We start from the raw sequence: 27,876 nt of genomic DNA, 5'->3' as shown, positions 1-27,876 counted from the left end.
TGTATATGAAATATAGTATCATTCAATCATGATTACTTACAGACTTATGTCAGAATAGTTAGCTACAAAACTGATATTTATAATCAATTCAGTTAGACACATAATACATTATCAATATAAACAAGTACTGTATTTAAGTGTGTATAGAACACGGATTTTTACCCTGGGATAGATTTCCAAGAAGGGGGGTGTGTATTATACATGTATTCATTGATTTTTAGACTTTTTTCAGGTATGAAACTCGGCCATGAAACCAGGTAGTCAGGAAGAAAGTATTTTCGTACCAAAAAAAAAATAAACTGCTTCGCTGAGAGCAGCTGGATACGCCCGCAGAGGTCCAACCCTGAACAGTTTGGGCAAAAATGGACACAATATTCAAGCTTGATACAGGTCTGAATTTGGATTATAATTAAATATTTGACATATTATAATCTTGTGAATAAATGTAGTCAAAGAACTTGAAATTGGTTATATGAATTGAATTTATATTCAATTAAAGATTTCTTGCTGTTGTGCAATACACTGTGCTGTTGCGCAATACTTAGTAAATCTGTTGTCAGACTATAAACAAATAAAGTTCAATTAATTCTCAATGTCATATTAGAAATTTATGAAAATGTAAAGGGAGCTTACATCAATAGATATAAACAATTCACCAAAGTTTCATGAGAATTGCTGACAGCATTTTTGAGTTATTGTCCGAAAACTGGAAAATTCCCCCTTTTTTAATGAATAAAACCCCATAACTCAGAAATGATAAATGAAAAATTTATAAAATTCTAAATGGAGTTTACATCAATAGAAATAAACAATTCACCAAAGTTTCATAAGAACTTCTGAAGTCATTGTCCGAAAACTGCTGAAAGCATTTTTGATTTTTTGTCGGAAAACTGGAAAATCCCCCTTTTTTATGAATAAAACCCTGTAACTTACAAATGTAAAATCTAAAATATATGAAAATCGAAAGGGAGCTGATGTCAATAGATATAAACAATTCACCACAATTTCTTGCAAGTTGGTGAAAGCATTCTTGAGTTATTGTCTGAAAACTGGGAAAATCCCCCTTTTTTTAATGAATAAAACCCCATAACTCGGAAACATAAAATCTAAAATTTATAAAAAACGAAAGGGAGCTCACGTCAATAGATATAAACAATTCACCAAAGTTCGGACGGACAGACAGACATAAAATGGTATACCATAATTTTGTCCCGTAAAGGGGCGTATAAAAATGATTGTTGTTATGTTTTAAATGTATATTTGTACCTTCTAGCGTATGATTTGTAATGTTATATGCAAATAAAATGCTTCGCTGGGGCGCAGCTTGATACGACCGCAGAGGTCGAACCCTGAACAGTTGGGGCAAGTATGGACACAACATTCAAGCTTGATAAAGCTCTGAATTTGGATTGTGATTAAATATTTGACACAGCATAGGTTTCTGATACAGAATGAATGTGGTCTAAGAACTTAAAAAATTTTAATTTACCTATTCAAACCATATCATTATTATTTGCTTTTATAAAAAAAAGGGAAAAAAGGAAACCCCCCCCCACAAATTTTAGAACCCCCTTATGGCTCACCACCCCAAAACTCAATAATAGCCTTCCCTTTGTGGTATGGTACCTTGCAGTACAATTTCAGAGAGATCCATACACTTGAACACAAGTTATTGTCTGGAAACTAGAAAAATGCTTGTTTTTTGGCCCCAAATTCCTAAACGTTTAGGGCAATAACTCCAAAACTCAAACCCAGCTTTCCCTTTGTGATATGGAACCTTGTAGTACAATTTCATAAAGATCCATACACTTACACACAAGTTATTGTCCTGAAACTAGAAAAATGTTTGTTTTTTGCCCCTTTTTGGCCCCTAATTCCTAAAATTTTGAGGCAATTACCCCCAAAATCAATCCCAGCCTTCCCTTGGTGGTATGGTACCTTGCAGTACAATTTCAGAGAGATCCATGCACTTGAACACAAGTTATTGTCTGGAAACTAGAAAAATGCTTATTTTTGGCCCCTTTTTGGCCCCTAATTCCTAAACGTTTTGGGCAATTACCCCCAAACTCAATTCCAGCATTCCCTTTGTGATATGGAACCTTGTTGTACAATGTCAGAGAGATCCATACACTAACACACAAGTTATGTCTGGAAGTTACAAAAATGCTTATTTTTGGCCCCTAATTCCTTAACTGTTGGTACAATAACCCCCAAAATCAGTCCCAACCTTCCTTTTGTGGTATTGAACGGTATGGTAAAATTATATAGAGATCCATTCACTTAAACTAAAGTTAGAGTGCGAAAACCAACGTGTCCTTGGACAAAGACGACGACGCCAACGTCATACCAATATATGACCGCAAAATTTGTTTGCGGTCGTATAATAAAAATCATTTAAATGCTTTAGTAGTTTTGTTTTTTTGAGTTTTCTTGTGTTTGTTCTATGTTGCCGCCCGGAAGTTGTATTTGGTGATATCCGAATTAGTGATGATTCTGTCAATGGCCAAATAAGTGTAGGTTATTCTCAAGTTTATAACTTATTTTTGATATGTTCTAACAAGGAATACAGAATGTGAATGTATGGAAATTGAATGAAACACGCCGGTTTAATGATAGTGACCGCCATTGTTTTTTTACTTTCGTAGTATCAGGTGATCATATGTCATGTGACTTTAACATTATGAAGTTGAATAAAGTGATGATTTTATATGTTTTTACTTTGTGACATTTTAAAATCCTCTATAAAAACCTTCATACAAATCATAAATTGTAAACGTGTTTTTAAAATGCCATTTTAATGCCTGTACGAATTTGATTGAGGAACAAAGTGAACCTGTCGATTGATTTGTTTTGAAAATGATTAGACTTCCTAATTGATTAGAGTGTGATAATCCAGATTTAATGATTCAATGAGTACCAACAAACAATAAATAAGCAGAAATTAATATTTATTTCAGCACTAATATATCAACATTAATATTTTATCTGCTTAAATCTTATAATACAATTTACCGGTATTTATTTATTTATTGTGTATTTCAGAAAATTTGTAATGTTTCTGTATTCCGTACAAGATTCACCGACTAAGATTTGCATTTACAGCTGATTTCAATGAGTGTGTAGGAAAAGGTTAATATCTTTGGTTAGCTTGCTTGCTAGCTGAACCGTGAAGTCTTATTAGGTTAGGTAAACTACCCTCCTTTATGAGTAGACTAGTCCCACAGGTAACCAATTCTATGTCTGTCGGACTAGTCTACTCAAAAAGAAGGGTAGTTTACCTAACCTAATAATGACTTCACGGTTCAGCTAGCAAGCAAGCTAACCAAAAGATATTACCTTTTCCTACTCACTCATTGAAATCGGCTGTAAACAACTTCCCGATTTAACACTTCCTGTTGAATTCAAACAAACACATCTTGGACACAATAAAGAATCAAACATCGTTTGCTAAATTATTTATTCTGCAACAATGTTTTCATTATCCTGTAATTAACCAGGACTGGAGTTCATTTTGTCTCTCAAAAAAATCACTTTTCAATGGACGCATTATGGAGTTTCAAGTTGGGTTTCTTCCAGAAAGTCACTGCGTGTTATGCATAAGAACTAACTTTTTTCTAAAGTTTCAAGGGCCAAAAGGGGGGTGCATTCTATGCATGGATGCGTTTTATACACACCTAAAGACGGTATACTTTTAGATAATATATGATCTTTGTTTTGATGTTAAGTTATTTTGACTGATTTGTTTTGTAGCATGGTCTAATGCTTAATGTGTTCGTGTTAGGTTTTTATACTTTTTTGCTATCCATTTTTTTTTTTGCTACTGCTGTCTCAATAAAAGGGGAAATTTGAGCTAAAAATTCTTTGAATCTGGATTATCTTTTTAGAAAAAATAAGTCGGTAATAATATCACAATGACTGTCTATGTGCAATATTTGTTTTTCTCTTATTCTTCTTTGGTGTTCTGTTAAAGAATAAATTACATAAATATTTGTAAATTATATGCAATGTGTTGTTGTTAATTCTCATATCAGCTTCAGTTATTTGAACAAGTTTTGCCTTGATTACAGCAAAGACTACTGATGCAATTGTTCACCCAACACAGTGTCATATAAGATACTGTACAATCAAATATTTGCATAAAATCTGTTTATATTCAACAAAAGTCCAAAGAAAAATTAAAAGTAAAATATTTTAAGAAGTGTTTTGAATAGGTTAACTCTTAACTTAAGTAATCTTTGTTAATTACCCATCTCTTCCAGTAAGTCAGGATTTTCTGATACCTTTTCCAACTTTGATATAAAACCTTTGATAGCTTTGAAGGCCTGCAATAAATAATACAGTCCCAATTACTTCAAGGGATCCTGAACTTATCTGACTAAACAGTTAATAACTCTTGTTGTAACCTTATCCTAACATATGCTCAAACTTATCTTACCCTTACCCTTAAGATAAAACCTATACTAGCCTACTTTAAAATACAATAACCTGAATCCTAGACATAAAGTGCTTGATGTATAAATAAAAAAGGCTTGTAATACAGGGTAAATGTATCCACCAATACGTCCATGATAAGTTTTTAAATGGACTCATACTTCCATTTTCTCAAAAGGTATAATCCAAAACTCAACACACTAGTGATCATAGTTTCATTGCTAACAAAAAATCTTTATAAATTCAGAATGCTTAACAAGTTTATGTTAATCCTTCACATGTTACAATAAAATGCTCCACAGGGCGCAGCTTGATACGACTGCAGAGGTCGAACCCTGAACAGTTGGGGCAAGGATGGACACAACATTCAAGCTTGATACAGCTCTGAATTTGGATTGTGATTAAATATTTGACACAGCATAGGTTTCTGACACAGAATGAATGTGGTCTAAGAACTTAAAAATTTTAAATTGGAAATTCACCTATTATGGTCCAATATCCAAAATCTAAATACATGGTTAGATTCAGCATATCAAAGAACCCCAAGAATTCAATTTTTGATGAAATCAAACAAAGTTTAATTTTGGACCCTTTTGACCTCAATGTGGACAAAGTTGATAATGGGGCCCAAAAATCAAAAATCTAAATACATGGTTAGATTCAGCATATCAAAGAACCCCACATATATTCAATTTTTGTTGAAATCAAATAAAGTTTAATTTTGGACCCCGATTTGGACCAACTTGAAAACTGGGCCCATAATCAAAAATCTAAATACATGTTTAGATTCAGCATATCAAAGAACCCTAAGAATTCAATTTTTGTATGGACACAACATTCAAGCTTGATACAGCTCTGAATTTGGATTGTGATTAAATATTTGACACAGCATAGGTTTCTGACACAGAATAAATGTGGTCTAACAACTTAAAAATCTTAAATTGGACATTCACCTATTATGGTCCAATATCCAAAATCTAAATACATGGTTAGATTCAGCATATCAAAGAACCCCAAGAATTCAATTATTGATGAAATCAAACAAAGTTTAATTTTGGACCCTTTTGACCTCAATGTGGACAAAGTTGATAACGGGGCCCAAAAATCAAAATCTAAATACATGGTTAGATTCAGCATATCAAAGAACCCCATATATTCAATTTTTGTTGAAATCAAACAAAGTTTAATTTTGGACCCCGATTTGGACCAACTTGAAAACTGGGCCAATAATCAAAAATCTAAATACATGTTTAGATTCAGCATATCAAAGAACCCTAAGAATTCAATTGAAGTTAAAATCAAACAAGTTTAATTTTGGACCCTTTGGACCTTAATGTAGACCAATTTGAAAACAAAACCAAAAATTAAGAATCTAAATACACGGTTAGATTCGGCATATCAAAGAACCCCAATAATTCAATTTTTGATGAAATCAAACAAAGTTTAATTTTGGACCCTTTGGACCTCAATGTGGACCAATTTAAAAACTGGGCCCAAAATCCAAAAACTTAATACACCGTTAGATTCAGCATATTAAAGAACCCCAAGAATTCAAGAATAAAACCCCATTGAAATTGGTCAAGAAATAAGCAATTTATACGAAGTATCTTCTTTTGCACAATACTGTGCAATTGAATATTTCTTGCTATTGCGCAATACTGTACAATTGACAATTTCTTGCTATTGCGCAATATTGTGCTATTGGATATTTCTTGCTATTGCGCAATACTGTGCAATCGAAGATTTCTTGCTATTGCGCAATACTGTGCAATTGAAGATTTCTTGCTATTGTGCAATACTGTGCAATTGAAAATTTCTTGCTATTGCACAATACTTATTATATAATAATTTACACATCCTGTTTGGTGTGTATATTCTACCATATCATTATTATCTAAGGAATGACTGTAATATTTTTTCTGTCTATGAAGAAATAACATAAAAAATGTGGTGCACACTGAATAACCCGCGTAGCGGGTTATTTTAAAGTGTGCACCACATTTTTTATGTTATTTCAAATAGACAGAGAAAATATTACAGTCATTTCTTATAATTTAATTCTTAATTCCATTTTAAACCGCAGTTAATCATGAAAAAACGTTGATGACGTCAAGGTCACATGACAAAATTATGTCTATGAGCTGATAAACAAAACAATGTCAGCCAATCAGAAGACCAGAAATAACCAACTTAAAATGGAAAACTTTAAAAGAAAAAAAAAATGAAAAAAAGAAAAAAAGAAAAAAAAGGAAAAAAAAAAAAATCCCCCCCAAATTTTTTGAACCCCCTTATGATTCATCACCCCCAAACTCAATCCCAGCCTTCCCTTTGTGGTATGGTACCTTGCAGTACAATTTCAGAGAGATCCATACACTTGAACACAAGTTATTGTCTGGAAACTAGAAACATGTGTTTTTGGCACCAAATTCCTAAACGTTTAGGGCAATTACCCCCAAACTCAATTCCAGCTTTCCCTTTTAGATATGGAACCTTGTAGTACAATTTCAGAAATATCCAAACACTTACAAACAAGTTATTGTCATGAAACTAGAAAAATGCTTTTTTGGCCCCTAATTACTAACATTTTGAGGCAATTACCCCCAAAATCAATCCCAGCATTCCCTTTGTGATATGGAACCTTGTGGTACAATGTCAGAGAGATCCATACACTTACACACAAGTTATTGTCTGGAAGTTACAAAAATGCTTATTTTTGTCCCCTTTTTGGCCCCTGATTCCTTAACTGTTGGTACCATAACCCCCAAAATCAATCCCAACCTTCCTTTTGTGGTATTGAACCTTATGGTAAAATTTCGTAGAGATCCATTCACTTAAACTAAAGTTATAGTGCGAAAACTAATGTGTCTTCGGACGAAGATGACGACGACAATGAGGACGACGACACCAACGTCATACCAGTATACGACCGCAAAATTTTTGCCGTCGTATAAAAATATTTCCAAATGGTTTCTATAAAACAATATTCAAGAAATACAGAAAAAGAAACAGAGCATGGAAAAGAAAATTATTATATTCACATTCATGAAGAGGGATAGTCATCAGTTGGTCACAGTTATCGTCCTTTGATTTTCGTTGTCTACAAATAGAGTCCCTAGTGTGGACAGTGTATAACTTGCAAATTTTTTTCATACATCTTTCAAATTCATATCTGTATTTTTTATGCATAAAATAGTAAGTAGGGGGATGAAATTACATGTAAAAAAAATTTGGGGCATGGATTTTTAGGTAAAGTAGTGATTTGGTCCAGTTTGAAAAGGTCAAAAATTAGTATGTCAGAAGCTGTCAAATTGAATTACAGACGCCCTTAACGTAAAATTGTTCATATTTTGAGTTAGACCCAATAGACTTTTCTATAACTTTGATATAGTTCGTCCCAAAAGTAGTGCACTACACTGTAAAAATCTTTTTTGGATAGAGCAGGTGCGAATTTTTTAATTTGCGTTTTTTGTCTAAAAGAAATGCACTACGAAATAACTGTGTTCTCGGGCCAGTAACTGTAAATTCAGAAATTATTGCGTGCATTTATTATTGTGATTTTTCAAGAACGGACAAAAATGCGAGTTTAATTATTGTGATTTCGAAAAAATCTGCATACAGGTCTATGTTCCAGCAAATACCAATTTTCAAGTCTCTGGTTTGAACCAGCCAGGGTTAGAATCCATGACCTCCAGCACTCAAGGCACCCTACCACTAGACCACTGAGGTGGTTTAAATCTGATACTATAAAACAGTGATCATTTTAACCTTATTACTCTTTGATAATAAAGCTACAGAAATACAGTCATAATGTCTTTGATAATTTAGTTTATAATAATCAAATACATTGTATGACTCTTAAAACACTTAAATTTGAAACATTTTTTTTATAATGTCTACAAACTTACTTGATCACGGACACTTTTTTCAGGATCCATCGTCGCAGTACATAAAGCTGGCAGTAACCTGACTGAAACTTCTTTGAGAAGAAAATAATTCTGTGTAGCTGCCATACCTAAGATACCTGCCTGTCTGACTGCAGGGAAGGGATCTCGTAAAGCTCGTAAGAAGGCAGAGGTGATAATCTTCTGTCTAATCTGTAATATAAATGAATAACTCATACTATACACAAGAAAACTTGAATTCTGCATTGAAAGTAGAGTGTATTTTCATTTGTGGATTTGAGTATTTTAAAAGATAAAAAATAAATGGGGAATGTGTCCATGGGACACAGATGATGCCCCCGCTTGCATATAAAGTTATAGAGGGACATAACTCAAGAAAGGTAAAACTGACACTACCCAAAATCTGAGTTTTGTGGTAATAAGTATTGTGTATAAGTTTCATAACATTTGGTTGAGGCAAACTTAAGTTAGAGAACAGAAACAAAAAATTCAGCAATTTTTCCATTTGTAAAGGGGCATAACTCTAGAAAGGTAAAAGTGACGCCACCCAATTCAAACTTGATCTGTGTTTTGTGGTAATAAGCATTGTGTATAAGTTGCATAACATTTGGTTGAGGCAAGCTAAATTTAGAGAACAGAAACCAATTTCGGGACGTACGGACATACAAGGGTGAAACTTAATGCCCCTTTCGCTACGGCGGGGGCATAAAAATTCCTTGTTTGTATTCTTATGCTGTACTCTAAAAAGAATCAGTAGAAAAAAATTTATTCCATCAAGTACTCAAATTTGTGGTTAAGATTAGCAATGAAAAAACATATGTAGAAGTACTTTTAAGTTACAGTGAAAATCACTACAAAATTTTTGTTTCCTTTTAAATAAATGTGGATAGTGTCCACATGTGGACACAGATGATGCCCCCGCTTGCATAGCATATAGTTATAAAGGGACATAACTGAAGAACGGTAAAAGTGACGCTACCCAAATTTGAACTTGATCTGAGTTTTGTGGTAATAAGCATTGTGTGTAAGTCTCATAACATTTGGTTGAGGCTAACTTAAGTAGAGAACAGAAACTAAAAATTCAGCAATTTTTTTATTTGTAAACACGCATAACTCTAGAACGGTTGTGAATAAGTTTTATAACATTTGGTTGAGACAAACTAAAGTTAGAGAACAGAAACGAAAAATTCAGCAATTTTTATGCTTATAAAGGGACATAACTCAAGAATGGTAAAAGTGTCGCCACCAAATTTCGTACTTAATCTGTATTATGTAGTAATAAGCATTGTGTATAAGTTTCATAACATTTGGTTGAGGCAAACTAAAGTTAGAAAACGGAAACAAAAAAATTGTACTTGATCTTAATTTTGTGGTAATGAATATTGTGTATAGGTTTCATAATGTTTGGTTGGGGCAAACTTAAGTTACAGAATGGAAACTAAAAATTTTGCAATCTTTCAATTTATAAAGGGGCATAACTCAATAATGGTTAAAGTGACACTACCCAAATTCAACTTGATCTGTGTTTTATCAGTGGAAGTCAAAATTAAACATTGCATTGTATAAAGCATTGATTGCAGTTGATTCAACTATAATCATGGACAAAGGAAGATAACTCCAATTTTAAAAATTAGTTGATATTTAGAAGAAAATAAATATTTTGCAATTTTTCCATTTATAAAGGGGCATAACTCTAGAACGGTTAAAGTGACGCCACTAAAATTCAAACTTGATCTGTGTTTTGTGGTAATAAGCATTGTGTATAAGTTTCATAACATTTGGTTGAGGCAAACTCAAGTTAGAGAACGGAAACCAATTTTGGGACGTACGTACAAACTGACAAGGGTAAAACTTAATGTCCCCACCGCTACGGCATAAAAATACTCATTTTTAAATATCAAGACAAAAAATTGATATGAAGTACTTACATTGGGACTAAGGTACCCTGCTATTTTACCCAGACATACTGTTGTGTTTGTCCTAATACCTCCCTGTAATGTGATAAAAAATGAGTACATATATTGTATATGGAAATAGTTGGAAGTACAGAATGCAATGGAGGAAAAAGTCAATTTTTATAAATGGAAAAAGCTGATTTCACTCTGAACTAATATATAATGACACATGTTTTTTTTTAATTCCATGCATTTTTTTACTCGGAAATTACATTTGTGAGACAGTAAATATAAAGTTTGATTCACTTGTAATCTTCTTAGAAACAATGAGTGTGTCCTAAAATTTGAAACAAAAATACTTTCAGGATTTATTATTATTATTTATTATATTGAATTCATGAGACCAATTCTTCTTCAACAACAATATCAAGATAGTCCTTAGACTCAACATTTAGGAACAACAGCAACATCAGGATAGTCCCTAGACTCAACATTAAAGACCTACAGCAACATCAGGATAGTCCCTAGAGTCAACATTAAAGACCTACAGCAACATTAGGATAGTCCCTAGAGTCAACTTTAAAGGCCTACAGCAACATCAGGACAGTCCCTCGAGTCAATAATAAGGACCTACAACAACATCAGTTTAGTCCATAGACTCAACATTAAGGACCTACAGCAATCATCAGGATAGTCCATAGACTCAATGTCAAGGACCTACAGCAACATCAGAATAGTCCATAGACTCAAGATTCAAGACCTACAGCAACATCAGGATAGTCCCTAGACTCAAGATTCAAGACCTACAGCAACATCAGAATAGTCCCTAGACTCAAGATTCAAGACCTACAGCAACATCAGGATGGCCCCTAGATTTAACATAGAGGACCTGAGTCCTGATTGTCTACAACAGTTATAAGAAAAATTCCCTGCCTTAACATTAGGAGAATGCTTGGATATTCAATGGTTTGTTACTTCATGATATAAACAGGTTGAAAGAGTCTCAGAACTTAGAATATCTCTTCAGGTGCATATTTTTGTAGCATTACACATATATACCGGGTAATTAAATTCAATTATAGCATAAAGCAATTCAATACATACACCTAAAAATAAACAAAATTTGTTAAATAGTTCAACATGGACATTACCTGATCATCTTTGGCCTGTAACCTTGCAAAGTGTTTCATCAATTCTTCATTTAAGTTTTTATAATTCAACTTTGCAGCTAACTGTAACATTGCCTGGAAAGATGAAAAATATGTCTTGTACACTTTCCTTCAACATTGCTTTTCAACATGTAAGTTGGCTATTTTGAAGCTTATTATACAAAACTAATACAGACTATCTATATCTTGTGCTGCTTTTTCGTCATTTCCATATCAACATCTTAAGGATTTTTGTTATTTTCAGCATGCATGATTTAATCAGAATGTTAAGATATAAATATTCAAATATACAGAGTAAAAAATATAATATCTCAAAACAGCAGAAGTTTAATTTGTTGCTGGCCTTTTCAAAATGTTGACATATAAATTTCATGCAATCAGTTCTATTTTACCCTTAAAAGTACTGCAAATTTAGAAATTGTGTGTGCACTTATGATCTTGATTGTTAAACAATGGACAATGCTAAGTTAATCATTACACTTCAGGAAATGCTGCCCACAAATAATGGTGTTAAGATTGAAAATGTGAGTTTTTACTTTCGGAAAGCCTATCCAATCGTAATTTTTGCAAAAATAAACATCATAAAAAAAAATCTTAATTTACAGTATAAATATTACATATTTATGTTTTACTTACCTTTACAGTACTTTCTCTGACTACAGGATTTGTATCTGAGAAACCATGACTTATCTGAGGGAATATCTGGTTATTAACTGTATCTGGTTGTAAAAATTCACCAAAGGAATCAATCTGTCAATCAACAAAATGTTTCTGCTTAGTACACCAATAAATACATTAAACTAAAATTGTATCAATGTAAATCAAGTAGTATGAAGATTCATTATTGAAAATTTTTAATGAATAGCAAAATTTTTGGGATAAAATAAAAAGATACAAAGACTGTTGGGAGGGAATGAAAAAAAGCATGTGTCAAGGAAGGTCAGAGTTCACAAAAATTACACAGATAACTAAGGAATGACATTGGGTAATAAATATTCTGGACGACAAGCTTAATCAATAACTAAAAGTCTAAACTGTAATGGTCTATTGAAGTATTTAAATATTTTAAGATCAATAGAAGAGACAAATTAGATACTTTTATCTTTAAATTGCAAAATTGTATAGTCTTGATATACATTTAAAATCCAAGAAATAAAGATTAATTCAATGGTTTTTTAAAGGACACTGGCAAAAGAAATGCAGATCAGATGAAAGAGCCATACAAATATTTACATATAGATTCCATCACTTCATCCAGTGATATACAATATTCCTCTGATTTAAACAAATGTCTACACAGAAACCTATAAGGAATGAAGATTTTTTTCAGTTTAGCCTTGTTTCAAAATAAAATAATGTATACATTAAAACATGTCACACCGACCCTTTTCAACACACTACAAAATGATCTACCTGTTGTAACAATTTGACCCTAGTAGCTCTATCTGTTGAAGAGAATAATTTAACCACACATGGAACTATCTTCTTCTGATACTCGTCCATATCTAACAGTTTTCCTATCTAAAATGAAAAGAAATGAATACAGTTAAAGATTTGATAACATCAGTAAATAGATTTGTTTACTGAAACCTTCTTTTTTTTAGAGATAAACATACTTCAATAAAACTTTAAACACATTGAGATTTAATTAATGATTATATTTCTTTCCATGAATAGATTTATTCTAGTAAATGATTGAAAATTTTTTTACAATGAAATAGCTAACATAACAAAATTGAAACAAAGTAATGAGTCTAGTTAAGTTAACTATTGAATCTGCATTCAGTTTATCAATAGTGTCTAGATTAATTCTCTAATAAAATTTTGCAGGGTTTGTTGTTTCATGATATCTTACCTTAAATAATGGAGCTAATACTGAAGAACCAGCATCACCATACTCAAATGCATTTAACAATTGTGGAAGGATTTTATTCTTACAGAATGATGGAGGGAATGAATCTAAACATGGAGTTAATTTACTGAAAAAGTTCGTTTTCTCTGTCTTTTCTTTAATCTGCAAGAAAAAACAAAACAGTATTATCAGCAAACAAGGTAATGAACTTTAAAAAAACCAAAAAACATATATTTATTGGTTTCATAATGGGGAATTTATCATTATTATTATTGGAATTAAATTAACGAGGGTTAATATCAAGCAATGTGCAATTCTCATCAGTCATTAAACTTATTTCTCTTATGGTAAAGATGATCTTAGTGTAAATAAGAATATTCTGTGAAACATTATTCTTGTGTTTTGAACTAAACAGTTTAACATCTTAAGTCTGCTTCTGCCAACAAACATCATTAACATCAGATGTTTTCAAGCTTTTTATATGCTTCAGAATAGAATTAAAATTGACAAAAAGAATATTTTCAGGTGAACATGCGAGTGTTTTTATAGTATTAAAGAAATCACAAAATTGGTTCCCAAGGAGGAACAGCAGTTTGTTGTGACCTTTGAAAGTCATCATTGACTTAATGAATAGTCAATGGAAATGTCACAAATTCAAATACATTCTAGGATAGGCCAACCAAATTTACTATTTTTTCATATTACTTATTTAAATGACTCTTCATTCATAGTGAGAGGAGAAATAGACAAAACCAAAAGGCAATCTGCATTTACACAAAAGACAATGTATTTAAACTACAATCTAATAGTTACCTTGGAACAGTTTATATCAACAAAAAATATGGTTTTAATGTTTACCTTTTTGGATATTTTGAAACCATTCATATGGTATAATACAAAGAAACTTAGAGTGCTAATATTAATGATAGTCAAAAGAAATATTTTTGTAAGGACATCTCATACATTACTTCTGCCATGTTTGGATGAACTTCGTCAAATAACTTCAGAGTAGAAGATAAAAATGTTATTTTCAATAAGGTTTCAGCAGGAACTATGTGCCATCAATGCCAACATGTTTACAGTCTGCTTAACATTCTTTTGAAGAGCATATTTTCATCAATAATTCTCAAATGTTTCAAAACATTTTACCTTGTAGTTACAATGAAGATTACCGAAAATTGGCAAATCAAAATCAAAGATTGTCTCTGGTTGTCATGTGTTTCATCAGATTAGAATGAGCAAAGGAACATTTGTAAAAGAACTTCAATATATAATGGCTGCAAACTTTGGTTATCATTAGATTAGGGGTTTCAGAGAAGAAAATGAAAATGTGAAAAGTTTTAGGAAGATAGACAATAAGTGATGACAACAGCTCATGTGGCCCTCAGAGCCTTTTACAAAAAAAAAACATACCTGGATTTCTTCCAAAAATAACATGGTATCAACAAATGAATTATGCATCACACCTTTGGTACTTCTACAGACTTGTATTAACTTGGCTGGGTTTGGTCTTGTGTTGGGATTAGCACTAACTAATTCGCAATAGTTGGGAACTAGAGATTTTGGAATCTGAAACATAGTAGTTCATTTTTAATCATAATTCTGAAACATACCTAGAAGACATGGAGAACAAAATATGTTTTTGATTGGGTTCATGTTGCTCAGTCTTTCATTTTCTATGTTGTGTTTTGTGTACTGTTGTTTGTTTGTTTTTTTCTTTTTTAGCCATGGCGTTGTCAGTTTATTCTAGACTTAGAAGTTTGAATGTCCCTTTGGTATTTTTCACCTCTCTTTTATATTTGTAAATAATCTTGGCTTCCACTAAAAGTTATGTCTTGTGTGAAATTTGAAATGTGTAAATTTTCCAAGTGTTGTTTAGTAAAAAACAAACCCTTCCTCAAATGTCAATTGTCTAGATGAAAATCTTAATGTAGTGTTATGTCTGGAATAAATAAGTATATACTAATCTGATATGATAATAAATTTGCTATCCGAGCGCAGCTGGATACGACCGCAGAGGTCCAACCCTGAACAGTTGGGGCAAAAATGGACACAATATTCGAGCTTGATACAGGTCTGAATTTGGATTGTAATTAAATATTTGACACATAATAGGTTTCTGACACAGAATAACTGTAGTCAAAGAACTTAGAATTGGTTATATAATTTGAATTTATATTCAATTTTTTGCTTTTGTGCAATACACTTTGCTGTTGCGAATTGACCCCCCCCCCCCCTTCCCCACAAAATAATTTTACCCCCCCCTTTTTTTGGCTTTTGTGCAATACACTGTGCTGTTGCGTATTGACCCCTCCCCCCCCCCCCCCACACACACACACACACACTTTTTTTTTGCAAAAAAAAATAATATTTGAAGAATTTTTCTTTTTAATTTCTGAAATCTGAAATGAGAAAAAATTGACCCCCCACAATTTCTTTTTACCCCCCCCCCCCTTTTTTTCCCCCCAAAAAAATTCTTTCCCTCAAGATTTGGTCATAATCTCAATTCAAATTTCCAATGGAGTTTGCAACCATAATTACCCATTTAAATACATCATAAAAGTCTTAAAATAGAAAATGACATACATAATCATCGCTAAAATTAATATTCCTTAATAGTAACTCCTAAAAATAAATTGACAACTATCATTTCAAGTCAATACAACATATCTTTATACATAATTTAAAAGCAGTGTAAGGGAGGTAATCAAAACATTGTGTTTGGATTACCTCCCTTACATTGCTTTTAAATTGTCTTAAGTAATTGTCCCTTGTTTTTCCCCCTTTTTTGCCCCTAATTCCTAAACAGTTTGAGCCATAACCCCCAAAGCAAATCCTAACCATCCCTTTGTGGTATGGAAACTTGTGGTATAATTTCAGAGAGATCCATACACCGTTCCACTAGTTATTGTCCGGAAACTAGAAAAATGCTTATTTGGGCCCCTTTTTGGCCCCTAATTCTTAAACTGTTCGGACCATAACCCCCAAAATCAATCTCAACCTTCCTTTTGTGGTTATAAACCTTGTGTTTAAATTTCATAGATTTCTATTTAATTATACTAAAGTTATTGTCCAGAAACCAACTGTCTTCGTACGACGCTGACGAAAACGTGATACCAATATACGACCGCAAAAGGGTCGTATAAAAATTATTTAGTTGAATCTTGCATGGGTTCTATATCTTTGGGTTCATTAATTATCTGAAAATTTATCAAATTCTATGTATTTTTCATGAATACCCTTAGAAGGGATTTCCATGATGTCTCGACTGCCTAAACGGTTTTTGCACCTAGAAATGATAAAATTTTCACTGTATGTTTTTAAAATAATATTGCATGATTTACATCATCACATGATAAAATACATGTAACGACCCGAACAAGGTACTGTGTATCACTGCACCTATCACCATGGAAAAACACTTTACTAAAACATTGTGTTATCTTACTCATCTCCTTTCATTTGATTATCAAAATTGTTTTTTCTTGTCAAAGAATTACACAGTAAACAATTTGAGTTTTAGTTATCATTTATAACTGTTAGTGGGTAATTTGTCAGAGATGGGGGAGAAATTAGCCAAAAAACAAGGCCATCCAAAATAAATAAATGTGCTCCAAATGTGGTATCGAGACAGCAATAAAGGCAGAAACTGTCTTTCTAAAAATATATCACCATTGAACCATGGTGCTATAAGGCACTGGGGAGAACACAGTAATGTACTTACTTTGCCAAATGCTTTTAATGATGAAGTTTGTGGTAAAGGACCATTGAATACTTCCCATATCAAACAACCTACTCCCCACATGTCTGATGACCTACAACACAAACATTTTATAAGTTTTGTTTATTTTCATTTACCTTTCATGTGCCAGTAACACTTGTACTTTTGGTTATATATGGCACATCACTGTAGGGAAACATTCGTTGTATAGATGTATATCATGATGTTTAATTGCTTGGATATGTAATACATACTTGTGACTGTATCTCAGCAAATATGTATATTGCATTCAAATATCCATGATCTAGTGACCACTGACCAGGTGTCATTTTTTGAAGAGTAGTTTTTCAGCAGCTTTACACAATATGTCAGCACCACTAAGTAAATACATTGGTTATATGGAGTATTTTCTAACCTATTATTTGTCAAAAAACCTTGACTGAACATTGATGTTAATAACTTATGTCAATGGACTTGATTAGATCTGTATTTAAGGAACTATGTACCAGGTTCTGAAAAATTGCTGCAAGCAGCTAGATATTAATATCAACTGTTCTTTCATTGATATGTCTCACTGAATTTCTTTTTATATGACAAAGTTTTTAGTTTTTCACAGAAGTTTTTAGTATAATTTACATGACCGACCAGAACCAATGAATAAGAATCAGCATCTTTATGAATTACATTCATTGTAACATATCAGTTGTTTTAAATGTGTGTTTCATACTTCCTTGATTAAATCAGTTTAAAAATAGTTTTCTGTCCATTTTGCAGTTATTTTTGGACTATCTTAGTACTTATGCACAAATATCTAATGTTATTGTAACCAAAATTTGAACATAAGTTCCAAGTAAAATCAAATCAAATTTGAAATAATTTAGAAAAGAAGGTCCTTACTGTACCTACTCATTAACCTAGGAATCTCAATCATACTGTTTATTACTTGACAGCTAATTAATCATTTGCTTCCAAACTTGAAAATTTGACAATTCAATTCAATTCAAATCTATAAACAATATATAGCCTTTAATAAGGAAAATACCATTTTTTGGCCATCATTCCTTTCCTTAAATCTATTTTTTCAGGAGGATCATATTTTTCTAACATTGGCAAGATCTTTACTGGTGGTGTACTGTCCTGACCAGATGCTGGATACATATAATCCACACCACCCAGCTTCCACTCACCAGCTGAATCCACAAATATGGATGATATACACACATTGTTGTGTATTAAATTACAATCATTGATAAGAAATGACAATCCTTTCTGAAAAATACATTGTAACTAGAATAATATTTTTCACAACTCTGTTTCTTTAGCCAGGTTTGGTTATATTTCTTTCATTTGATCCCTTCAAAAATTTTCTTAAGTTTTAATTTCCTAACATTTTATGTTTCACTTCTCACTGGACAAATTTAAAGTAAAGAATCAGCATAAATAAATATTTCATTAATAATATAAAGCAACTTGTTTTCATCTATTCGAAAACTTTAAAGAAAATAGAACATTATTTTTCCATGGTTAATGTATCAAAAGAATGTAATAACTGATTTATTAAATATCCTGTCAAGAGAATTATATCCCAAAAAATTAGAAAGAAGAAATACTAAAGGCCACTTAATATGAGTATGACTAAGCCAATTTGATGGCCAAGTGTGAAAAACCCCATCTCTAATGGTATTTTGTAAAATTAAAAAAAAATAAATGTGGATAGTGTCCACATGTGGACACAGATGATGCCCCCGCTTGCATATCATATAGTTATAAAGGGACATAACTGAAGAACGGTAAAGGGATGCTACTCAAATTTGAACTTGATCTGAGTTTTGTGGTAATAAGCATTGTGTGTAAGTCTTATAACATTTGGTTGAGGCTAACTTAAGTAGAGAACAGAAACTAAAAATTCAGCAATTTTTCTATTTGTAAACACGCATAACTCTAAAATGGTTGTGTATAAGTTTTATAACATTTGGTGGAGACAAACTAAAGTTAGAGAATGGAAACGAAAAATTCAGCAATTTTTATGTTTATAAAGGGACATAACTCAAGAATGGTAAAAGTGTCGCCACCAAATTTCGTACTTAATCTGTATTATGTAGTAATAAGCATTGTGTATAAGTTTCATAACATTTAGTTGAGGCAAACTAAAGTTAGAAAACGGAAACAAAAAATTTGTACTTGATCTTAGTTTTGTGGTAATGAATATTGTGTATAGGTTTCATAATGTTTGGTTGGGGCAAACTTAAGTTACAGAATGGAAACTAAAAATTTTGCAATCTTTCAATTTATAAAGGGGCATAACTCAATAATGGTTAAAGTGACACTACCCAAATTCAACTTGATATGTGTTTTTTTCAGTGGAAGTCAAAATTAAATATTGAATTGTATAAAGCATTGATTGTAGTTGATTCAACTATAATCATGGACAAAGGAAGATAACTCCAATTTTAAAATTTTAAAAATTACTTGATATTTAGAAGAAAATAAAAATTTTGAAATTTTTCCATTTATAAAGGGGCATAACTCTAGAACGGTTAAAGTGACGCCACCAAAATTCATCCTTGATCTGTGTTTTGTGGTAATAAGCATTGTGTATAAGTTTCATAACATTTGGTTGAGGCAAACTTAAGTTAGAGAACGGAAACTAAAAATTTTGCAATTTGTCCTTTTATAAAGGAGCATAGCTCTAGAACGGTTAAAGTGACGCCACCAAAATTCAAACTTGATCTGTGTTTTGTGGTAACAAGCATTGTGTATAAGTTTCATAACATTTGGTTGAGGCAAACTCAAGTTAGAGAACGGAAACCAATTTTGGGACGTACGTACAGAAGGACAAGGGTAAAACTTAATGCCCCCACCGCTACGGCGGGGGCATAAAAAACACTTGTGACATAAAATGATGGTTCAAAACACTAACTAACATACAATTGCAAAAATTACCCACCACAACCTGGTGTAAACCCCAAGATATAGCCAATTCATTTGTTGATCCTTCACTAGAACATTCTCTGATATATGTTTCTAATGGTGTCACAGGTTCTGTAGCGAAGTAAATTACTTTGTCTGTCTGGAAAAAAAAATAGATAAGTGAAAAAAATTATGTATATCTTAAATATTGAATGCAATTTTTTCCCCACTCAATTCATTACACATAATAACATGGAACATACAAAGAAATGCATTTAAAGAAAAAATTAGTTTCAAATTATAAATATGAATAAAGACAAAATTTGTTGTCTTTGTTTTAATACAGTAATTTATGAGTTGTATAGATTGTATTAACAAGCAAAAATATTTTTCCATGAAAATAAATATTATTTCATATACTTCAATCATGAAATAATTTTAAACCTTTATTTTAATATGCTGCGTAAAAAAACAAAAATTTCTTATTTCAATACAAATACTTTTCTACTGATTTTGAAATTTTATCTGTGTTCGCTGTATGTAGTGTGTCTGGTATTGTGTTTATTCTATTATTAAACGACTGATTTGTTTTATGTATATATGTGTACTGAGTCTGGTATTATAATTAAAATTCTCTATATCAAATCACAGACTATCAACATTTAAGATACCTCAATTCCATCCAGAAATGTTAAAATGTTTGGATGTCTCAGTGTCTTTATTCTTTTAAAGGAAGCTTTAGCAATTTGAACCTGAAAAATAAAATAAAACCTATTTTTTAACACATTCACTTCGTCATGGTAGGAGTTTCCTACTAGGTTTAAGCATCTCAATCATAATTTAATATTAAATGACTGTCTTGCTGCTAAGTGATTAACATAAATGATTGATACTGTTTTATATACATTTACCCTGTATCCATCTTAAGGGATTTTGTGAGCTTTATCCCAATGTCTTTAAAAGATTGTTTATCCCAATTTCCCAAATGCCCTCCAAAAATAGTGTGTTTTTAAATCATCAAAATTACATCCTTATACTTTGGTCTTTGGTGGATAGTTGTTTATTGAATTGGTAATCATACTAAATCTTAATTAAAGCAATGTTTGTTTACAAACTGCTACTTTATCTCAGTTGTTCCTGTGACATAGTCATACATTGTCATACAGGTCACCAGTTACATATACTTACTTGAGATTCACTATTTGCTTTGACATCAAAAGCAAACACAGACACTGGATCACCAGATCCCTAAAACATGAAACATTATTTACTTTAACAAATATTTCTGAAATGAATCCTTGAATACATGATGTATTGATTTTGAACAACTTGAATACAGAAATAGTTAATTATAAGTGGACATCTGATTTTATAAGTACATGTACATTTATAATTACAAAATGTGCAAATTTGGATGATGATAGGAATATTTATATGAAACAGTACTAGTATTGATGGTCAATGACAACTGGTAGGTTGAAGTCTTTAATGGAAAGGAGTCATTCAGTATAGAATAACCAACATTTTTATTAATTGTCATTTGCAACAATTCAAATGTCAAGTCTAGCTCCTATTAGTCAATGATGACCATAATTCAAATGTCCTGTTAATGTCAAAGGCTTTTTTCTGTCAGAATGATTGGGAGTTGTTTCCTTGTTATTTTGGTAATTTTGTTAGGACTTCTCAGTTTTAAGTCACAAACCTGACCTGACAATTTGCAGCATCATAGACAAGAAGTTTCATACCCATTTTCGTAAAACATTGAATAGAAATTTGTCTAGGGCAATTGTTTAATTATGTAAAATTGCAAATGCCATAGTAAAAACATGCAACATGTATGTTTCGATTTTGAATGTAAACCAAATGTGTCAATTTGATTGTAAACTACGAAATGAATTCAGAATAACAATACAAAATGAATTCAGAATAACAATACGAAATTCTTTAGATAATCAAGTTTGTGTATTTACAATGTACTTTTACACTTGTAAAGTTTTTCAATTTGATCCATAATTGTTTTACTCTTGTTATTTGGCATGAATTTATGTTCCATTTTACAATTAAGACTAATCTTGTACTAGTTTAAATAGGGGGGGAGGGGGTACATGTATAAGTATTAGTGAGGGGATGTGGATTGTGTTAGTCAATAAAAACATGTGTTTGACTTGTTAAACCTTTTTCTTCTTAATTGAATTTAGATTTTATTTACTTATTTAAATTTTCATAAGCATTCTATGAAAAGTAATTAAATAATGCAATTAATCGTCTATCTTGATCAATGTTTTCCCCTCTCAGCTGTGTCAATCTACCTGTACAAGTGATTAGCAGTCATAAGCTTGATATCCTTCAGGGCTTTAAAACAGTTACAAAGAGGACCCTTTGAATTATAATACAATAGGGGTTAGGCAATTAAATGCAATTGATGATGATTGCTAGCAGAAATGGTGGTGGCTAGAGAAACGAAAATAAAATTTGATTGCAACATTCAACCATTGTGCAAATATTTAACGATTGCAGTCCGCCCTCATAAAACAGGTCACGGAGATCCATGGAACCTGTGTCAAAAGTACAATTTTAATAAGTGATCATCCACTTCTGATACATGTATCATAGAATTCATTCACCTTTATTTACTATAAAGTCCAGGGGTTTTCTGGGATTTCATATTGTTTGGCCTTCCCCTGACTTCAGATTTTTTTGTGAAAAACATTTATTTCATATATCTATCAATTTCGTTATTAATAAAAAATCTGTTAATCTAGCACTTTGTTAAGATATTTACATGATCGTGCAAGAATAAAAGCTTTCTAACTTAACTCAACTGCCTTTTTATTATTTAGGTGGCTTTATAAAAAATTTGTAAGGGTTCCACGGAACCCAGTGTCTCGGCTTCTTTTTCTGATAATCTCGGGTCAACAAAAATGAGGAAGTAAATCAATAAAAATATTCCTCTTGATACTATCATTTGATTGTAAGAAGCTTCTGTCCAAGTTTGGTAAATATCCAGGATAGTTTATGAATCTAATAAATGTTTAAAAACTTTAACTGCAGACTGAATGTAATGTTAACTGGAAGAAAACAAAATTTCCTTCTAGATACTAGCATTTGATCATAAACAAGCTTCTGTCCAAGTTTGGTACAAATCCAAAATAGTATAAGAAAGTTATTAAAATTTTAAAAACTTTAACCACAGAGTGAATGTGTTGTTTCCTGGCAGAAAATCTAAGTCCATTCAAAAGTAAAATACGGAAAAATGGATTTATTTTTTTACAAAATTTCCTTCTAGATACTAGCTTTTGATCATAAACAAGCTTCTGTCCAAGTTGGTACAAATCCAAAATAGTATAAGAAAGTTATTAAAATTTTAAAAACTTTAACCACAGAGTGAATGTGTTATTTCCTGGCAGAAAATCTAAGTCCATTTAAAAGTAAATTAAGGAAAAAATGGATTTTTTTTTTTACAAAATTTACTTCTGGATACTATCTTATGATCATAAACAAGCTTCTGTCCAAGTTTGGAAGAAACCCAGGATAGTTTAAGAAAATTATTAAAATTTTAAAAACTTTAACCACAGAGTGAATGTAATATTTCCCGGCAGAAAAACTAAGTCCATTTCTAAGTAAAATACGGAAAAAATGGAATTTTATTTTTACAAAATTTACTTCTGGATACTATCTTATGATCACAAACAAGCTTCTGTCCAAGTTTGGTAGAAATCCAGGATAGTTTAAGAAAGTTATTAAAATTTCAAAAACTTTAACCACAGAGTGAATATTTGTGGACGCCGCCGACAGAATGTAGGATCGTTATGTCTCGCTTTTTCTACTAAAGTCGAATGCTCGACAATAAAATAAAATGGTCCGCTGGGCGCAGCTTGATACAACCGCAGAGGTCGAACCCTGAACAGTTGGGGCAAGTATGGACACAACATTCAAGCTTGATACAGCACTGAATTTGGATTGTGATTAAATATTTGACACAGCATAGGTTTCTGACACAGAATGAATGTGGTCTAAGAACTTAAATTTTTTTAATTTAACTATTTAAACCATATCATTATTATTTCCTTTTATATATAAATCAGAAATAAACAATTTAAAATGGAAAATTTTAAAGAAAAAAAAAGGAAAAAAAAATCCCTCCCCCAAATTTTTTGAACCCCCTTATGATTCATCAACCCAAAACTCAATCCCAGCCTTCCCTATGTGGTATGGTACCTTGCAGTACAATTTCAGAGAGATCCATACACTTTAACACAAGTAATTGTCTGGAAACTAGAATAAACTGCTTCGCTGAGCGCAGCTAGATACGCCCGCAGAGGTCCGACCCTGAACAGTTGGGGCAGAAATGGACACAATATTCAAGCTTGATTCAGGTCTGAATTTGGATTGTAATTAAATATTTGACATATTATAGGTTTCTGAATAAATGTATTCAAAGAACTTAAATTGGTTATATGAATTAAATTTATATTCAATTAAAAATTTCTTGCTGTTGTGCAACACTTAGTAAATCTGTTGTCAAGACTATAAACAAATAAAGTTCAATTAATTCTCAATGCCATATTAGAAATTTATGAAAATAAAAAGGGAGCTTACATCAATAGATATAAACAATTCACCAAAGTTTCATAAGAATTGGTGACAGCATTTTTGAGTTATTGTCTGAAAACTGGAAAATCACCCTTTTTTTAATGAATAAAACCCCATAACTCAGAAATGTTAAATGTAAAATTTATAAAATTCTAAAGAAAGTTTACATCAATACATACAAACAATTCACCAAAGTTTCATAAGAATTGCTGAAAGCATTTTTGAGTTTTTGTCCGAAAACTGAAAAATCCCCCCTTTTTTTATGGATAAAACCCTGTAACTCGGAAACGTAAAATCTAAAATTTATAAAAATCAAAAGAGAGCTCATGTTAATAGATATAAACAATTCACCACAATTTCTTGCAAGTTGGTGAAAGCATTCTTGACTTATTGTCCGAAAACTGGAAAATCCCCCTTTTTTTAATGAATAAAACCCCATAACTCGGAAACGTAAAATCTAAATTTTATAAAAAACGAAAGGGAGCTCACGTCAATAGATATAAACAATTCACCAAAGTTTTATGCAAATTGGTTAAAGCATTCTTGAGTTAATGTCCGACATGTTGACGACGGACAGACGGACGGACAGACGGACAGACGGACGGACGGACAGACGGACAACGGTTTACCATAATACGTCCCGTAAACGGGCGTATAAAAATGCTTGTTTTTAGGCCCCTTTTTGGCTCCAAATTCCTAAGCGTTTAGGGCAATTACCCCCAAACTCAAACCCAGCTTTCCCTTTGTAATATGGAACCTTGTAGAACAATTTCATAAAGATCCATACACTTACACACAAGTTATTGTCCTGAAACTAGAAAAATGCTTGTTTTTTGCCCCTTTTTGGCCCCAAATTCCTAAAATTTTGAGGCAATTACCCCCAAAATCAATCCCAGCCTTCCCTTTGTGGTATGGTACCTTGCAGTACAATTTCAGAGAGATCCATACGCTTGAACACAAGTTATTGTCTGGAATCTAGAAAAATGCTTATTTTTGGCCCCTTTTTGGCCCCTTATTCCTAAACGTTTCGGGCAATTACCCCCAAACTCACTTCCAGCTTTCCCTTTGTGATATGGAACCGTTTAGTACAATTTCATAAAGATCCATCACTTACACACAAGTTATTGTCCTGAAACTAGAAAAATGCTTGTTTTTTGCCCCTTTTTTGGCCCCTAATTCCTAAAATTTTGAGGCAATTACCCCCAAAATCAATCCCAGCATTCCCTTTGTGATATGGAACCTTGTGGTACAATACCAGAGAGATCCATACACTAACAAACAAGTCATGTCTGGAAGTTACAAAAATGTTTATTTTTGGCCCCTAATTCCTTAACTGTTGGTACCATAACCCCCCAAAATCAATCCCAACCTTTCTTTTGTGGTATTGAACCTTATGGTAAAATTTCATAGAGATCTATTTACTTTAACTAAAGTTAGAGTGCGAAAACCAATGCGTCTTCGGACGACGACGACGCCAACATCATACCAATATATACGACCACAAAATTTTTTTGCGGTCGTATAAAAATTAACAATCTTTCTTGGAGTGACAGGACTGAATAATTTTTTCTAAAATTAGTAAAGAAATTCAAAGACATAAATGATTTATTTCTTTAGAAAAGATGTAAAAGTATTGACTTAACAGATTGGTCATAAGTAATTTCAAAGAAACAACTTTAATGAAGTATTTTCTTTCCCTCCCAGTACTTGTTACTGGAGAGCGTATATATCAAAACATTCTGATTTTCAGCAAAATAAGTTTTTCAGTGGTTATTTTCTGTAATTCAGTAGTTGTCTTTTGTTGCTATGTATCATATTTGTTTTTTGTTCATTATTTTGTACATAAATTAGGCCGTTAGTTTTCTCGTTTGAATTATTTTACATTTCGGGGCCTTTTATAGCTGACTATGCAGTATGGTTTTGCTCATTGTTGAAGGCCGTACTGTGACCCATAGTTGTTAATTTCTGTGTCATTTGGTCTCTTGTAGAGAGTTGTCTCATTGGCAATCATACCACATCATCTTATTTTTATATTGTTACTTCATTCATGTCATTAGAACATGATAAAAATTGCCTAATGTTTCATTCATTTATTGCATTAAAAATGTCATATTCCTTTCCAAATCGCTTGTCAAACAGTTTAATTTTGTAAAGAATCCTCTTTTTCTGAGGCAAGTTTATTTAAAAACGGATACTTCATTTGCGGGACATTATATAACACAGAATTTTATTAATTCTTAATTAATTGTAGATAATATAAATTTACATAACTGTGAGTTGAGTTGGTTTTAAAATTGATTCCAGAAAATTTCCAGGACGAATCCTGAATATCTTTGAAATTAGTTAAACTCAAAAATGTTAGAAATCATATGAATTTGAAAATAGAAACCAGACTCAGAAAAAGAAAACATGAATCTAGACATTTTAAATTATTCGGAACTACTCGGCCTTTCTCATTGCACATAGAAAAATGACGGAGTAGTTCCAATTGACCATTTTTAACATCAACATAAAAATGTACCATGAAAATATGTTAGACAAATTAAATATTTAACAGAGGCCGCCGCATTTGACAGACATTTTATGCAGCAAATCAGTAAATCAAGCGTCCTAGAAACGCACAGTAACTTTGAAAGGGCGACATTTGAAGAAATAATGCATTAATTATGTGATTCCGCATCCCAAAACAAACCCTGTAAGTCAAATATATATCATTTTATAATACTTGTATTTTTCATAAAGGGGCCAAATCCACTTTAAATAAAAGTCAGATCAATAGACCAGAACAACTTGGGAATGAGTTGACTAAGGGCCAGACATGAAACCTTTCAATGAAGCCAAAGTAGCGTGGCTAAATCACTCTGGACACAGAATCCCAAAATGGATTAAAGCTAGAACACCGGTGAGCACCTGATAAGTCACAAGACATGGCCACTCACAAGTAAAACAAACATGCAGAATCCTCTGTTAAAAATCAATAACCTTTATGAGTTGATCAGAAAGCACTTGCATCATATTAAAAAACAGTTTTTAATGTTAATATAAAAATGTACTCGCACCTTTTTCTTTCCTTTGTGTAAAGTCCAAATTGACTTGTCATCTAAACCAGGTACTTTTTCAGGACTTATTTCATAACTAAAATCTTTCGTGGGATCTCTTGAAAAGAATGACCACATAATTCAATCTTAAATTATTAGAAATACATTAGAAAACAGTGATACTTGAAATAAGTAACATTTGCTGCTTTCGTGTTTTCGTTTTCGTGTGCGGAAGTTTGAAATTTACGGTTGTCGTAAAATACTTAAAGCCACCTTATATCTTTTCGTGTTCTTTCCTACATTGTATATTGCCACCTATGTTATAACATTTAGATAGTGATTGTTCTACAAGATCGATAAGAAGT

At 32.0% G+C, this 27,876-nt stretch overlaps 1 protein-coding gene across 2 annotated transcripts in view; it reads right to left on the bottom strand.

The window, feature by feature from the left end:
- LOC127698328 (N-terminal kinase-like protein) overlaps positions 1-27,765 on the bottom strand; it is a 36,985-nt gene extending 9,220 nt beyond the window's left edge. For both annotated transcript variants that reach the window (XM_052201732.1, XM_052201733.1), the window contains exons 1-14: positions 27,533-27,765; positions 21,069-21,128; positions 20,552-20,632; positions 19,918-20,040; positions 18,013-18,239; positions 16,974-17,064; positions 14,663-14,818; positions 13,253-13,411; positions 12,811-12,918; positions 12,034-12,147; positions 11,380-11,472; positions 10,262-10,324; positions 8,337-8,525; positions 4,247-4,322 (exon numbers count right to left, since the gene is read on the bottom strand). In XM_052201732.1, the coding sequence (XP_052057692.1) occupies positions 4,247-4,322; positions 8,337-8,525; positions 10,262-10,324; positions 11,380-11,472; positions 12,034-12,147; positions 12,811-12,918; positions 13,253-13,411; positions 14,663-14,818; positions 16,974-17,064; positions 18,013-18,239; positions 19,918-20,040; positions 20,552-20,632; positions 21,069-21,128; positions 27,533-27,649 (1,657 nt within the window). In that variant the 5' untranslated portion in view covers positions 27,650-27,765. The remainder of the gene's footprint in view (positions 1-4,246; positions 4,323-8,336; positions 8,526-10,261; positions 10,325-11,379; positions 11,473-12,033; positions 12,148-12,810; positions 12,919-13,252; positions 13,412-14,662; positions 14,819-16,973; positions 17,065-18,012; positions 18,240-19,917; positions 20,041-20,551; positions 20,633-21,068; positions 21,129-27,532) is intronic.
- Between the last annotated feature and the right edge of the window lie 111 nt (positions 27,766-27,876).

Source organism: Mytilus californianus, unplaced genomic scaffold (genome assembly GCF_021869535.1).
Source record: "Mytilus californianus isolate M0D057914Y unplaced genomic scaffold, xbMytCali1.0.p SCAF_4, whole genome shotgun sequence".
Taxonomy (NCBI): Eukaryota; Metazoa; Mollusca; class Bivalvia; order Mytilida; family Mytilidae; genus Mytilus; species Mytilus californianus.
The sequence above is the reverse complement of the archived record's forward strand: the minus strand, read 5'-3'. Positions and strand labels throughout refer to the sequence as shown.